Raw genomic sequence first — 14,909 nt, 5'->3', positions numbered from 1 at the left:
TTCTAAGAAAATTTCGATGAGAAAATGGCGGCCGGCAGGTCTCTCGTATAGATGGACCTGAATGGCGCCGGTTACCGAAAACGGGCCCCATTTTTTCCATTGAATTTTTTTAAATAGAAAATCACTTATAACATTTGGTGGAGATAATGTTTAGTTCTGGAACATCTTGATCTGGTTCGAACCGCTAGCGCTAAATTTGGACTTAAAATGAGCGTTCGGCAACGCGTAAACTATTAAAAAAAAAAAAAGAATATATATATATATATATATATATATATATATATATATATATATATATATATATATATATATATATATATATATATATATATATATATATATATAGATATATAGATATATATATATATATATATAGATATATAGATATATATAGATTTTTTTTTTTTTTGAGGGGAGCACTGTACGTGTTCAGGGTACGTCCCAAACTAATGTTTACTCTGATAATTGTCACAGAAGCTTCTAAATAACACTTACTTTTGAGAGAAAAGAATATGCATATATATATTCTGCGGTTGGGGAGCTATTGTCGATGTCTTTGTAAATAAGATGTGTTATGCGCTGGGTATCATGTTGAAGTCGGTCGACCGTATACACTGCATTTGAAAAGCGGTCGCTCAAGCTTCCAAACACACAAAAACTAAAGCACACACAACAGCGCTCACTAAAAGCTCTGTATTGCGTGCTAAACTTCTTCTGCTTCCACTGCTACTACGAGTTAAGACAATTTTCGAGTAGAAAAAGGTAACAGGAAAAATAGAAATGGAAACATTTATTTCTAGTGCCAGGCAAAATTGAGGCTAGATAATTACCGTAATCTCTTTTTGTGACAATATTATAGACGGCGTACTGATTCATTTGTCCTCCAGTCGTATGATGTTCTCGGCCTCGATAATTTCCCTTGTTAGTTGGTTGACAAGTTTGACGTTGAAATGCGCCGAACACCAACAATCCGGACAGTGAATTCAAAGTATACATTTTGAGTGCGGTGTGACGCCGGCCAACATGAACAACCGACTCGCCCAATCTAAAGTTTTATCGAGTTCAAGTTCTTCGTTTTACGCAGCTTGGGTACTTTTTTTCACCTTGACGCGTACTAACGCTTTCCAACCTTTTTCCAAGAAAGTCTGACTTTCGGCTGCAATAATTGATGATATATACTTAATTAATCAAATTTGACCTGATTTTTCTAACCTTTCAGTTGGCTCTTTTAAGTTCTTCATTGTTAAATGATCATTTTAGGCCACAATCGATGGTTGTAAAGATAATGTAGTGCCTCGTCATTCTATGTGATATTATGTCGTTTGGTTGCACGATGATCGATAAAAGGTGAACACAGCATTTTTGTCTCTACTCCTTAATAAACGAAGTTTTAATTGCTTCACTTACACTTTTCTGTGGGGAAAAGGATGTATGTACCATTTGCCCATGTCAAGCAAAAAGATAACAAAAATAAAAGGGAACCGATTTATCATCCACGGTGACTCCAATCCCACTATCGTCGAGCAGACGAAGCAGAAGAGGTATATGGAGCAAATTAAAATAAATGGAAAACAAACTTGATATCTGCCCTACTTCTCAGAAAAGCGCCTACCTCTAGTTCCGAGGTGTGAACCATACGACAGCACGTGCGACAAAATCCCACACAAAAAGCTAATAGAAAAACGAAAAACAAAACATTCAAAAGTAGGAAAAAAAAAAAGAAGAAGCCGAGAGCGAAGTTTCGCGTCGTGATGAAGAGGCACCTGCAGTTGCTGAATTGCAAATGAGGAACATTTGTACGCCCCAAGTTTGCCGTGTCGTGTGAAGTGGGCTCCCCCAACCCCCCACTCTTCCCCCCTCCTCCCTCCCTCCGCGAAGCGTATATTACGCCCGTCCTCCCGTAAAGTAGTAAAAAAAATAAATAATAATAAAACTACTTTAGGAGAAGGAGCAATATACAAATAAAAATCCATAAGTACTAGAGCGTTCGCTCGTGTTTTCTGTATCACTATTTTCATAAGACTTCGCAGATACTGTACGTTCGCTTTTAATGTCGTATACCTTCACTTGTCGTTTTTTTTTTGTTTTTTTTTGTTTCCGTGCATATTTTAATAAGCGTATACTCGCCAAGCGCGCTTATTTGCTTCATATATTCCGAACTGGTTTTATTGTGCTTCGTTTTCCGGCAATTTCTGGCCACGCTCCCAGGTCGCACGTTTCCGCAGCTGTGCACACGGTGCTGTACACCGGCCGTAATGTATCCGACGTCGTATTAAGGACATTAGATAATTTTAGAGTGTTTCTCCGTTGTCACGTCAGAGCCGTACTATAAAAACACCTGCTGCGTTAAGTAAATGATATTCGTCGGTATACATTGACTCTCTTCTGCAGGGAATTCATGTTGTTCGGTATGTTTTGATAAAAAAAATTTAGATATAAAAAGATGGCTATATTGGTGGACATATATAGGCCTGTGTCTCTCGACCAGGGGACGCGAGCGCGCCCGTATAAGACGCGATCACGTGATGCCCGCATCGAACATTAAGTGCCGCTGAAGCGTTCGATCATACACAAGCTATAGACCTTTTCCACAGGGGCGCCGCCATCTTGAATTGTCGTCACTTCCAGTATGGGCGAAAACATTGTTTTGCCGTCGCCACGCCAATAGAAGGCATTTAGGAGAACAGCGTAACCGTCACCCATTTTCGTTTTGGCTCCCCTCTATTTTTTTGCTAGTTACAGGTTGAAACGTTTTCCTATTCTGTCGTCACCCATACTGGAAGTGACGACAATTCAAGATGGCGGCGCCCCTGTGGAAAATGTCTATACGGTCGTTTGCAAGCGTGCTTCAGCATCTGTTTACGCGCAGTAAAAAAGCGTCTGAAAAAAAAAAAAAAAAAAAAAAACCTTAAATAAACAGAACAAAAAATGCAAGACCTCTTTTTTTTTTTTTTTTTAATGTAGCTTTTTTGTTATTGTAAACCGAAACGTGACCGAGAAATATTCGATTCTGCTCGTCAGAGGCGCTCTCCAAACTTGAGAGGTATAGTACAGGCCTCCAGACGCACGAAGCCTACACTACTTCATATCCTTTGAACACGTAAATGACCTCGTCTTACGAAGCACATAGCAACCCCGTTTAAGCACGACCCCCGTCCGCACACACATTCGTTGAATACGCTCGCAACTTATGCAACGCCGACGTTAAAGCCAACCATGCGCAGAGCTCACTGGAACCGTTCTTCGGAAGTGACGTGCAGAGACTGTTACCCCCAAAAACGGCAATCGACCTTCCAAAAACCAGGCCTGATCGCAGGGCTGACAAAGCTTTTTCTCAAATCTGCGTCTGCCCCTTTGCTCCCCCCCCCCCCCCCCCCTCTCCTAGATATACATTTTTTTTTTTGTCACGTTCCGGAAGCTAGCGTACTTCTTAGAATGGATGCTTGGGCGAGTTGGATATTCATGTTGCAGGAGAAGCGCTAAAGTAGACTCACTCACCCTCACACTCACACTCACACTCACACCAGCGCGACGTGAGTGACCGTTTTTCTGGTGTGAGTATGAGTGTGAGTGTGAGGGTGAGTGAGTCTACTTTAGCGCTTCTCCTGCAACTAGCGTACTTCCCACAGTGCTGGGCGTCTCTTTAGCCAAACACCAAAAGCCGAACGAATCCACGCGCTCGCGCAGGTTAGCTTTTACTGCGTTGGAGCGCTGCATGCTGAAACTATACTCTGGCCTCGACAACCTGGAACAAGACAGTTTTACACCCATAGTCACGGGAAGGATGAGAACGACAGTGCGAGCCTCCAATATACCTTCGATAACACTTCGTCGTCTCGATCGTGAGCTTCGAGTGTGCGCGCGCGCATGCCAAAGCGCGACAGAAGGCGAGGATCGCGTGCCGGAGGCTGCAGCTCGCGGCTTCCGAAAGAGACGCCGGTTGCCATTCTACTCCTAACAAAGCACGTCGGAAGGCGACGAGCGGTGTTCCGGAGGCCGCACAATCGAAAAAGACGCCCCGCGAACTTACCATCCGTAAGTTCGATCTCGGTCCGTCCGGGCGCTCGTATGGTTCGCGCTTTACAGCGACGTTCCCCCCCGTTCTTATTAGGACGGCTATAAACGAGCTGCCAGCGGCGCGTGTCCGCTTCCATTGTCCGCGGGCGCACGGCGCTGGTACACTTGGACGCGCGGTTATGCAAATGAGGCTCTCACACCTCGAGCGCATCCACAACGGCGAGCTTTTCGCGCGCCAAGCCTCGCGAGCCACGTGGTGGAGCGACGGTCCGCGCGCGCTTCGTCCCTGCCCGACACGGATCGTTCGCCCAACGGACGACGCGTTGCTGCTATGCTTCGTGGACTCCCCGTAAGCTGACAGTGCGGTGGAAGCTACGTGGTTGTCCAACCAATCGCACGGCTGCATTTCGCCACGTGATCGCGCGGAAGGAGTGGAGTCAGGTGATGAAAGGGAGGCGCTCGGTCGGTCCGGCGAACGCCTAGCTCCCAGCGCACTGTCAGCGTAAGGGGGGGTAGGACCGGTCGGGGTTTATAGGGCTGCTCCGTGGCACGCAGTTTTCGTTTAGGCCGAGCGCCGTTGCGTTGGAAATACGTCGTTCATTACGCGGAGAAAATATTATTTCATTCCGAGGTCTGTCTCCGGGAAAAAGTCGTCTTGGCGAAACACCCGTGGAAGTAATGGTGTTATATATCTAGATTTAGACACCAGAAAGTTAAAGGGAAACACTTTTCAAGAAATCTGAATTAGGGGCGGACTACTATAGCTTGTTTTCCCGCGAATTCTGTTATCGAACTCAAAGGCCGGCGTACATCTCACGCTTTCTACTTTTGCCCGCCTTTTCCTTCCCTATGTCCTCTCCACTTTTTGCCTTCCCTCGCCGTGATATTTATAAGACTACGCACAATCTCGTGAAGAGAAAAAACACCCAAAAAACCTTATATTTCAAGGACACTGCTTTAGCTAAAAATAATCGTAATCCCAAACTAAATAAATAAATATTGAATGGAGTTGTTTTTGAATGCACTCGACAACTGACCCTTGCGGTCATAATGAAATCATTCGTTAAAAAAAAATTATAGTGAATTGGTAGAAATTGCAATGTTCGTGAAACCTGTCCCCTGGTCAAAAGCATTACTGGAATAGTGCACTCATGTCGTACTTTTATTAAACACTTCGCAAAATATGCTCATACCCTAGTATATTTTTCATGGCTAATAGAATATGAAACATACTCGTTTAGTAGGGACAGGTTAGTTGCCAGACAGAATCGAAGCGTGGATCAAACCGCTAAGATACGAAGTAAACTAAACGTAGAATAGAAGAACACTTAGTTATACTAAAATTATGCTTCAAATATTTTTTTTATATAGAAGTAGGATAGTGGCATGCTTGATTTGTATTGCTTTCTACCAAGGGAAACACTATTTCCATACTTCGTATCGCGCTTCACGCGCAGTCTTTGAGGATTTTGTGCAAGAGGGTCTACTATTTAGGCCTGCTTGGGGCCCTGATTTGGACATTTGACGAAACAAATCGGCGAGGGATCCGGTGGCTGTGGTTGGCCGGCTGCTAGAAGTGAGGCGCCGGCATATCACGGCCACCGGTTTTCTTGCCCACTTTTCCGCCAAGTGTCCAGATTAGGGCCATTGGAGATGGGCACGACGCCTTTGCGTGAATATCGATTGTCCGCGCGAGCGTCGCGGTGCTCTTGAAGCGTTCTCAATAACGAATGCTTGTGCGTGTTTGTGCAGACACCCACTGTTCCCGCTGCTGGCTCTCATCTTCGAGAAGTGCGAACTGGCCACCTGCACACCGAGGGAGCCGGGCATTGCGGGGGGCGACGTCTGTTCATCCGAATCCTTCAACGAGGACATCGCTGTCTTTGCTAAGCAGGTTCAGACTCCCTCTTTCTCTTTCTCTTGAGCCTTTCGTTGCCGCGCCTCAAGCACTTTACTAGGGGTTACGTTCTACTCCGCTTCTTTGTATTAGAAAGCGCGCATGCAGTGCCAAATCCTCCCCTAGCGGTGTGAACAGCCAGCGTATACGAGAGAACGCGCGCACATAGCGCTGTCCACGCTGTCGCGCTTTCCCGCTGCGCCGAGGGAGAGGGCTGCCGCACCGACGCACCGAGGTACCAGATTCGCCGAGACTGCAGAGACGTCTGTCTCCGCTGTTTCAACCTGTACCGGGCGTTAGACGGCGGCAGCCACCCCTACCAATTCAAAGGGGAAAACCCCGAGACTGAACACGTCCAGCTGCACTAACTACGCAAAGGCTGTCGGCTTCAAGGCCGTTGAATTTTTTGAGGAGTAAGGGCCCGTTCACACTCTTGCGACCGAGTACGACCGAGAGAAACCAGACCGGTTTTTAAGCCTCTTGCAATCTCTTAGGACCAGCTTAAGAAGTCGCAAAAGGCTTAAAAACCGGTCTGGTCTCTCTCGGTCGCAAGAGTGTGAACGGCGCTTAAGACGTATTCCGTAGTAAAGTATTTGGTCACTCCAAAGCCCTCTTTTCTCGTGCAGTAACGGTACGCTCAACAAACGCTTCCTATACTTTGTTTCACCATTCGTAAGAGTGCAGTAAAAGCTAGAAAACGTACAAAGGAGGAACGCATACTAATAAACGCAAGGTCACGATGCATCCACTGCCCTAGGTTGGTTGACTCTTGATGGCAGACACGCAATAAGGCGACAGATTCCTGGACAAAATTTACTGGTGGGCTGGTTGGTTAAATATAGTGGAAACGAACAGAGTAAAGGATGAGGACAGTGAGTCAGCACTCGTTCTGTACCCTTAGTCTTTGTCCTTTGCGCTGTTTGTGTTCATAATTTTGGCATTTTTAGATTGGCCCTATCGGCTTGTATGTACCGTCGACTTCGCTCTGACTTACGGTGAAACGATGTATGGATGACAAAACCTTAGTACTGAATTTTGGGTGTCGCCGTAAGAAGGCCAACGTTAGACACCGAACGGACGCGAGAGTCGCGTCAGCGTTCAGCAAGGACTCGTGTTCAGTCAGCGACGACACGATGCCCAGACGAACGCTGACGAAGCACTAGTGTCCATTCTGTGTCACGCTCTTTCGTTAGAACATCCAGAGAAAAAGCCCTCTTGGAGGCGCTCACGGGCACAGACACACGTGGCGCTCGGCGAAACGCGGTGGGCATTTGTGTCGATGTCCCTGATCCTTATTTGACAGATATGTCGGGACGACTGTGTCGTAGTGCTGGAGGAAATCTAGCACTATATACTACAACTTCGTTATCTGGGATGTGTGGGTACACCGCACCTTGGAATTTCGTCTGCGTCTGCTGCACGAGTTCGACAGTACCGGGAAGACATTGCGTGGCCGGTCACAAACTCCCGCTCCCTACTTCTACCCATCTTGCAAGTTCCTTCCCGTCTCCGTCCACGACAACCCGCCATATAGTCGTAAAGTTTTATTTTATTATTATTATGTTTTTTGCGTTGGTTTTTACCAATCCACTTTTAATGTCTCGTGACCTTGAGGGTTAATAAATAAGTAATTAAACAAATCACATACACCAATGTTTACAGACGAGTCTGTGTTTGCCCACACGAGGTGTGGCCACTGCGAGTGCACAGAGACCAGACCAGATTATCGTGAGCTGCGCATGCGCAGTGCCGACAGCAGCACCACCGCATCGGCGTGAAGTCGGAGGGTAGAGTTGGTGTATATATATAAAAAAGAAAGTAATGAGTGTCTTTAAAGGCCCGCGTCTTCTGTGATATTGGATTTAACATTATGTAGCCTACCCTGAAGGGAGAGAATGTCAAGTCAAAGCACGCAATCCACAAGAGCTGACAGAACGAGAACGTCGGGGAAGTATTTCGCTTGTACCAAAGAGACGCACTGTCGTTTTTCTCCTGCCAGTGACTAAGCCTCCAGTAAAGCCTCATAATGGCAGCCGGCGTTCCCCAAGAGAAACGTTGGCTGAGTTCCTTAGGACTCGCTTAGCGCGGCGACAAATGCCAGTCATGTGGGCTCGGAAAAGGTTGCTTTTGGAGTCCATTCGACGTGACAAATGCGCGTTGGTATACAGTTACCTGTCTGAGCGTCGGGACGGACGTGGAGGTGCCCCTTGTGCGACATTTAGTCACGGAGTAAAGTCACTCTTTCAACATTTACCTGCAGAATAATATTTCTGGCTGCCACCATTGTCTTGGCTAGTTTAAAATTGCGTAGAACTCAAGGTTCGAGTAAGCTTTCCACTAAGTACGTAGTTTGTGCACAATTATGGACGTCCTATAACCTTGCATCATAGGGTGTCATGCAAATGCAAAAATATTTTTCATATGGCTTTTTTGCAGTCGCGGTTTTAGTTTTTTTAGTTTTTCTGGATTCTAGTTTCTGGAGCACTGCAACGAGAAAAGCGTCGGTAATAATTTTGGTTGCAGGCATTTGTGCTGTGAAATTCAACAGCATAACGTAGCGATCACTTGATTCCCCCCCCCCCCCCCCCCCCCGACGCAATGGCCGTTGGGAAAAAACAAAACAAAATCACAAGTCATTCTTTGAAAAGCTCGCGTGTTTTCATAAAACAGAAATATGCCAGAACAAGAAAACTTTTGATCATCGCAAACCGTTCATCTTGCGGAAAAAACAAGGTGACCCACCTGCCGAAGAAAACTTGTAACCTTTTTAGATGCACACCTTGCAAGGTCGAATTGTTTAAATGACCTTAGATGATACTTTATCAACGCTTATCGGCACGAAAGAAACAACAACAACATAAAGCCTTAGACAACATTTGCACCCCCCCCCCCCCCCCCCCCCCCCCCACATGTCCTTCCAATTGACTTTTCCGCTTTAGGAAAGTGAACGCTTTGCTAAAGTGGAACCAGAACTGCCCGCTCTGTCGTCGGAACTTATCCACTCTGACGTTCCCTCGAGTTCTCGTGTCCTCCTCTCCCCTCAGTTGCTCTCCGTACATGGCTTGTTTCGATCGAGGGTCGGACAGCAAGTTGACACGTCCGCAGAGGTCTGATAGCGTTGAATCCGCGGTGCTCGGGAACCCCCCGCCGCTGGGACCCGGCAGGGGTCAATCGGAGGGTGGTTTGGACGAGCCGGTCCGGGGAGCGGAGGGCTGTTGGAGTCCCGCTGTGCCCCACTGGGCTAAATAAACGCCCCTTTTAACCAGCACGTACCCGTGCATGCGGGCGTGCATGCAGTGTGCGCGCCCAGTTACAGATATGTCCTCCCGACGTATTTGTCAAATAAAAGGATCGGGGGCAGTGGCACGGACGCCCGCCGTGTTTCGCCGAGTGTACCACTAGTGTGTGCCTGACGGTGCAAGTCCTCCTTGATCAGAAGGCCATATTGGTCGGATCCGTGACGTCATTTATAGGAGGCCAACGCTGGGCGCTCATTGGATGCGAGTTGGCCTCCGCTGGGTGACGTCATAGACCCGACTGTAAGGCCTTCTCATTTCCGACAGCAATGCATCCGCTAGGTGAAGTAGAAAATGCAGCAGTGAAGTATCGTTGCGAAGGGCCGGGGTGTTGGCAAATGTCGTCGGAAAGACGCAGAATGTTTTACGTATGCTCACTTTTCTAAGTTTACAGAATGTTCATATAAAGCAGAAAAAAAAAAAAAAAAAGGTGTTTACTATTGAGGTGGACCGAACTGCCTGATTCGGAGCTGATGCTTAGTGCTTGCCTCTTTTTTTTCTCTCTCTCTCTTTTTTAAACCAATTTTAGCCTAGATATGTATGTTTTTTTCAACAATGTCATTTTAGGGGTCAAATTTCACCAAGTGCTTAAATATGCATGATTAAAATCACGTGACAGTCTTTTTAAAAGTTAAAATAATAAAAAAAAAATTCCGAAGACCCTATTTTTGGGATCTCCAAAAATTGTCGTGAAACCGTATGTATTCGACAGCCACGTCTGATGTCTGTGTGTAGCCATTGACGTTCATTATAGTCGAAATAGTAGCAATACTTAAGACATAATCGAGCTGGTCACTCTCGCTCGATGAAACCGTACCCTTGATTTAGCCTTTGAGCCCAGCACGCTCTTCTTGCAGGGGTTGTAAGCATTTTCTCAGCTTTTTGGTTGAAAAAAAGAGAGAAAAAAAAAGAAGAAAGGGACTTTTGCCAGCACAGTTTCTTGAAGGCTTGCTACCATTTACGATTATTACGAGGAGTATAATACACATATCGTGCTGAACGTCAAACACCCACAAACTTCTTAAAAAAGAAGAAAAAAATTCTTTTATAATTAATTACGTTTACCTCTAGCGGCGCCACAAATGCATCTTCACGTCGCTCGATTTTTTTTAGCGGGTTTACTATTACTAGCTAAATTAATCATCTACAGGAAAAAAAAAATAGAGAAAAAAGCGCATCGCAGCATTGCGGCTGCTTAATGGATGGATTGATGCTAACGGCTGAAATCCTTTATACCGGGCGGTAGCTAGCGCCAGCTAGCCTACAAACTAAAAACCAAAAGTATGATTCCGCCCTTCGGCCTTCTAGGCCGATTTGCTTCCCCTATGCATTTTCGTAACCAATCACGCCGCATTGACTGCGAGTGATTGGTTTAGTCGGCGATGGCGAACGCACAAAGGCGACGGGTGCCGTGACGATGCACTTTTGGGGCTGCCCGATTGGATTCTTTGATTGGCTCAATTAATTGGCAGCTCTCGGACTTAATCCGGTGTATAGAGGTGTATGGAGAGCCTTTTGTTGAGGGATGGCCGTTATGCCATGCACTCTAAAAAAAGTCTGTGCGTCTATTTTCACGCAAAACACCCGGAGAGCCAATCAGCGCAACTTACGGAGGCAGCTCAGCGAATGACGATGCCCGAAACATCTGTTTAGACCACAAAACGCAGATTGAGTTCTGACATTTAGCAATGCAAAACGTCGCGCTTGCATTGCTTGATGTCACAACTCAGTCTTCGTTTTTTGGTCTAAACAGATGTTTCGGCATTGTCATTCGCTGAGCTGCCTCCACATGTTGCCCTGATTGGTTCACTGAGTGTTGTGCGTGAAAGTAGACGCACAGACTTTTTTTAGAGTGTATACTCGGTTCGGTGGTACCCGCTTGACCGGGAAATGAGCGTATCATTGCCTCTTTGTCGTGTGCTGTTTGAAGTTTGTGCGTGTCGAAGAGTGCCGAGTGTGGTCGAGCCTTGGTTTCTGTCTCCCTCCTGTTTCGCTCTCTCGTCTGCTCTTTCCGAGCGCTCAAAGCATGGAAGGACGTGCCGTGCCCACGCACTGAGCCTCTCGTCACGAAACGTCGCTTCTGTCAGATCGAACTCACTTCTCGTACGTTACGACGACTCGAATGTCTGCCTTGTAATCTGCCACCACTCCTTGAGTACGTGTGAGGAGAGGTAGCGCAACTCCCATTCCGGACGCCGAACTTAGTTTGAGCTTTCACCACTGCACAGGGAGGGGCCGGCGTACGCGCCGTACTCTTCTTGAAAAAAAAAGATTCAACGTAAATACAGAAAACTCGTCGAACAAGCAATCAATATTTGGATAACACCTAAAATTAAAGTCACCATTGAAAAAAAAATTAACTTCAAATCACGCATAACACACGAGACGACAGGTCAGTAAGTTTACTTTTAAAATGCTTTCCAACCGTGACATCACATCCCTTGGGGGCACCCCGTCACCAACCGGACACCGGCGCGGAATTACAGGCTAGAGACGAGTGCCACGTCGGCGTTCGGATAATGTTCATTCTCAACAAGCGAGGACATATGGGCCAAACGCCGACGCTACACTCGGGTTTAATTTCTTGTAGGTGACGAAGGAAGCCCTGTGCTGCGGTCACCTAGGGGGTGTTTGTCTAGTCCTTCAAGAGGACTGGACGAGCACCTCTTCTTTCTTTTGTCTGTGTGCGAGAACTCGAGCGTGCTGTTCAATATGCCAAGAGCGTACCTTCCTTCGTTTGCCTTCTCGCTATTTCTCTCTGCTCGCCTTTTTTTTTTTTTCTTCTTCTCTCTCTTTTTCTTCTTTTCTGCGTCGCTTCTTCACCTCTGCTTTGAATTTTTTTCTCTTTCTCTCTTAATTTCAGATAATGACTGAATATCCTCAATACACTTCCAATGAGGAGTTAGACTCTCTTGTAAGTATACCATCGTTTTTGTGCAAAACGTTTACGACGGGCCTCCTCCTCCTCTTTCCTCTCTCCCCCTCCCCCCTCTCCCCCACGTTTCTCCCTTTCGGCCCCCTCTTTTTTTGTTTACCTTTTTCAGATTAGGCAAGAAAAACCCTATTACCTTCCCAACCCTGAGTTAGACAGTCTAGTAAGTATCATTAACACGCTTATCCAGAGAGATTCCCCGAAATCCTCCCATTCCTTTTCAATTCCCTTTTTGCTTTTCGTTTTCTGGGGTCAGTGTTTCTTGTGTTGTTCCGAGTGCTGCTCCTTCCTGTGCTGCTGTCATTAAAATGTGCCGCGCGATGCCGGAAACACACCCCAGCAACTTAGTGACATGATGCCCACGATGACTGTTTAACCAGAAGTCCATGCCGGCCGCTGGTCACGTTTTTCATAAGACGCTGGATGAAACTAGATTGGTTTTTGCAAGTACCGTCAAGAGTGCTGCATGACGGAGCACGCTTGAAACAAAAATGGTGGAGCGCGTCGCCGCAAATGCGTCGCGTCACCTGCGGCACGTCGCCGCGACGGTCACCGTGGACCAATAGGAGTAGCGCTCGAGCAAACGGCGGCGTGTCGCCGGTTTGGCAGTCCGGACCAATGGCACGCAGTGTACGCGTATGTCGATGGTGGTGCGTCATGAGCCGAAGAAAACAATGGTGACGTGTCACCCCTAACCAATAGGAGCACGCGCAGCCCGATCCATCAGTGACAGTGCTTGAGTGAGTCGGAATATCCGGCGCTTTAGTGTTTCGCAGGGAATGGTGATTGATAACACCGATTTTATAAGGCATTTTCTGTCCTAAAAACTCTCTAGGAATCATCAACGCACTACGACGGCTCTGACGCACTCCTCGCAAACAGGTTTCCGCTACCAATTGGCGGGGCTGGAACCCAGACTCGAGCATTCACGTCCAAGCCCCAATGCTAACCAATTGCTGGCGAGTCCAGGTCATCGCCCTCAGCCGACCTATGTGACCACGCGACAGCCGAATAGATACCGCTTCTCTCGTCCGTTTAAAGCCATGAGCTCCATTTCCGTCAAAAACCCACGGGGGTGGGGGGGGAGCAGTTTAGGAGCGGGACAATGTTCGTGACAGTATTGGCATTGGCAGCTTTCTTAGAAATAATGCTCATAACGCCTTTGCTCTGATAGTTTTCTGGTGCACATCGTTAAAGTTGGGTTTGTGTTTCCGGCATCGGTGGATATATACTTGTGACAAGCGTTATGTGAGACGTGCCAATACGTGTACACCGCTAGGTCGCGGTTGCACTGCCAGTACAATCATACAGAAGGCAGTCTGGAAACACTGGAGAGTTTTAGGGAACCGTTTTTGCACATCCGATAGGGCACAATTGGTCCTCCGGTACGAACTGCGCATGCGGAACCGCAGAAGACTCGCGCATGCGCAGTGCGTACCGGAGGGCCTACCGTACCGTATCAAGTATGCAAAAACGGTTCCCTAAAAGTCTGCAATGTCTGAGGTCTGTTTCTTCTCTGTACGGCGGTGCTGCGACATTGGTCATACCAAAAGTCTTTCCGCAGGCATGTACGAAGCCTACATATACATGAGGCAAACACGCTTCGAATATATGCCTGAGATTTCTCCGCGGATAATTCTCACGAGATTTATCCGCAGAGAATTTTGTCGTCATGTCTGCGGAGAACTCTGCGTCTTCCGTTTTCTATGACGTATGAGCGGTGCCGCTGCAGCTTTAGCGTTCACTTTATGCTTTTAGTTCGCTAAGTTACTATAGGTAACATGTTGATGCCCTCTGGTGTTTAGACCAGCTGTCGTATCATAGTAAGGTACAAAAGGCAACTTGCAACGGACGAGTAGCTGAAATTGTATGCATGACAATGTTTAAGGGCACAAAATATTCGAAGGCACTCGGAAAAAAAACAGCCTAAAAGTAAGTCTCGTAGATGTCGCAGTAGCGCTGGACTGGCTAATATCACTAGCAAATGATGAAAACAAGTTCTTCGACTGAGCGAAGATATCTTTAGTGTTGAAATGAGAGAAACAGTTAAAAGGTGAAATTCGCGTTACGGGTTTCAGTGCTCTGCATTCTGAAGGTCCTCGCGCACCTACGTCCACGCAAGGCATAGGAAAGTTGTTTGTTGCGACCGAGAGGAGAAATCTAGTCATAAATGCGATCAGCGTTAGGAGTCTGAACCCGAGTAATCCGGGGCTTAGAATCTCAGCGCGAATTTATTTTGCGGTAGTTCGTCGGGCCCCATAAAGTGATCACAGTCACATTCCCCCGTTCACTCGGGCAAGCGAGCGATGTAAATTCATTAGACCTAAAGATGAGGCACATGAAGAAGTGAGCGAACTCGAGTTAAACTCGTGCGCATGATCTCAGGAGAGATTTCGAACGGTCAAGTTTCGTATACTCTTCGTTTCGTTGCCGTTTGCCCAAAAATGAGACGTAACTGGACCGAAGTAGAAGCCCGATGACGCTGCGGAGTGTGCATGCCTGGTCTTTGCTATTTCCGAGAGACACTTCCTCACCGGTTGCTCTTCCCCTCAGATGGTGCAAGCAATCCAAGTCCTCAGGTTTCATCTTCTGGAGCTCGAAAAAGTGAGTTCTAGCTTCAACGTTTTTCGTAATCGACTGGGAGTTTATAGCCAAGTGGCATTTTTCTGGGAGATGATCGTTCTCTTTGATTCCGATAAGCAAACTGGTTATTTCTGGGGGGTGGGACAGCACGTGACGTCTGGCTCACCATGAAATTGGCAGTGAT

At 46.9% G+C, this 14,909-nt stretch overlaps 1 protein-coding gene across 2 annotated transcripts in view; it reads left to right on the top strand.

Moving 5' to 3' along the window:
* Positions 1 to 14,909, top strand: part of LOC8029488 (homeobox protein Meis1) — a 356,592-nt gene that overhangs the window by 61,326 nt on the left and 280,357 nt on the right. The window contains exons 3-5 of one of the 2 annotated variants that reach the window (XM_042287647.1): positions 5,770 to 5,911; positions 12,255 to 12,305; positions 14,696 to 14,746. In XM_042287647.1, coding sequence (XP_042143581.1) covers positions 5,770 to 5,911; positions 12,255 to 12,305; positions 14,696 to 14,746 — 244 coding nt within the window. Of the gene's footprint in view, positions 1 to 5,769; positions 5,912 to 12,073; positions 12,125 to 12,254; positions 12,306 to 14,695; positions 14,747 to 14,909 lie in introns of both variants that reach the window. The other variant, XM_042287649.1, reaches the window with a different exon arrangement.

Source organism: Ixodes scapularis, unplaced genomic scaffold (assembly GCF_016920785.2).
Source record: "Ixodes scapularis isolate PalLabHiFi unplaced genomic scaffold, ASM1692078v2 PGA_scaffold10__122_contigs__length_95168666, whole genome shotgun sequence".
NCBI classification, from domain to species: Eukaryota; Metazoa; Arthropoda; class Arachnida; order Ixodida; family Ixodidae; genus Ixodes; species Ixodes scapularis.
This window is presented reverse-complemented; position numbering and strand designations above follow the sequence as displayed.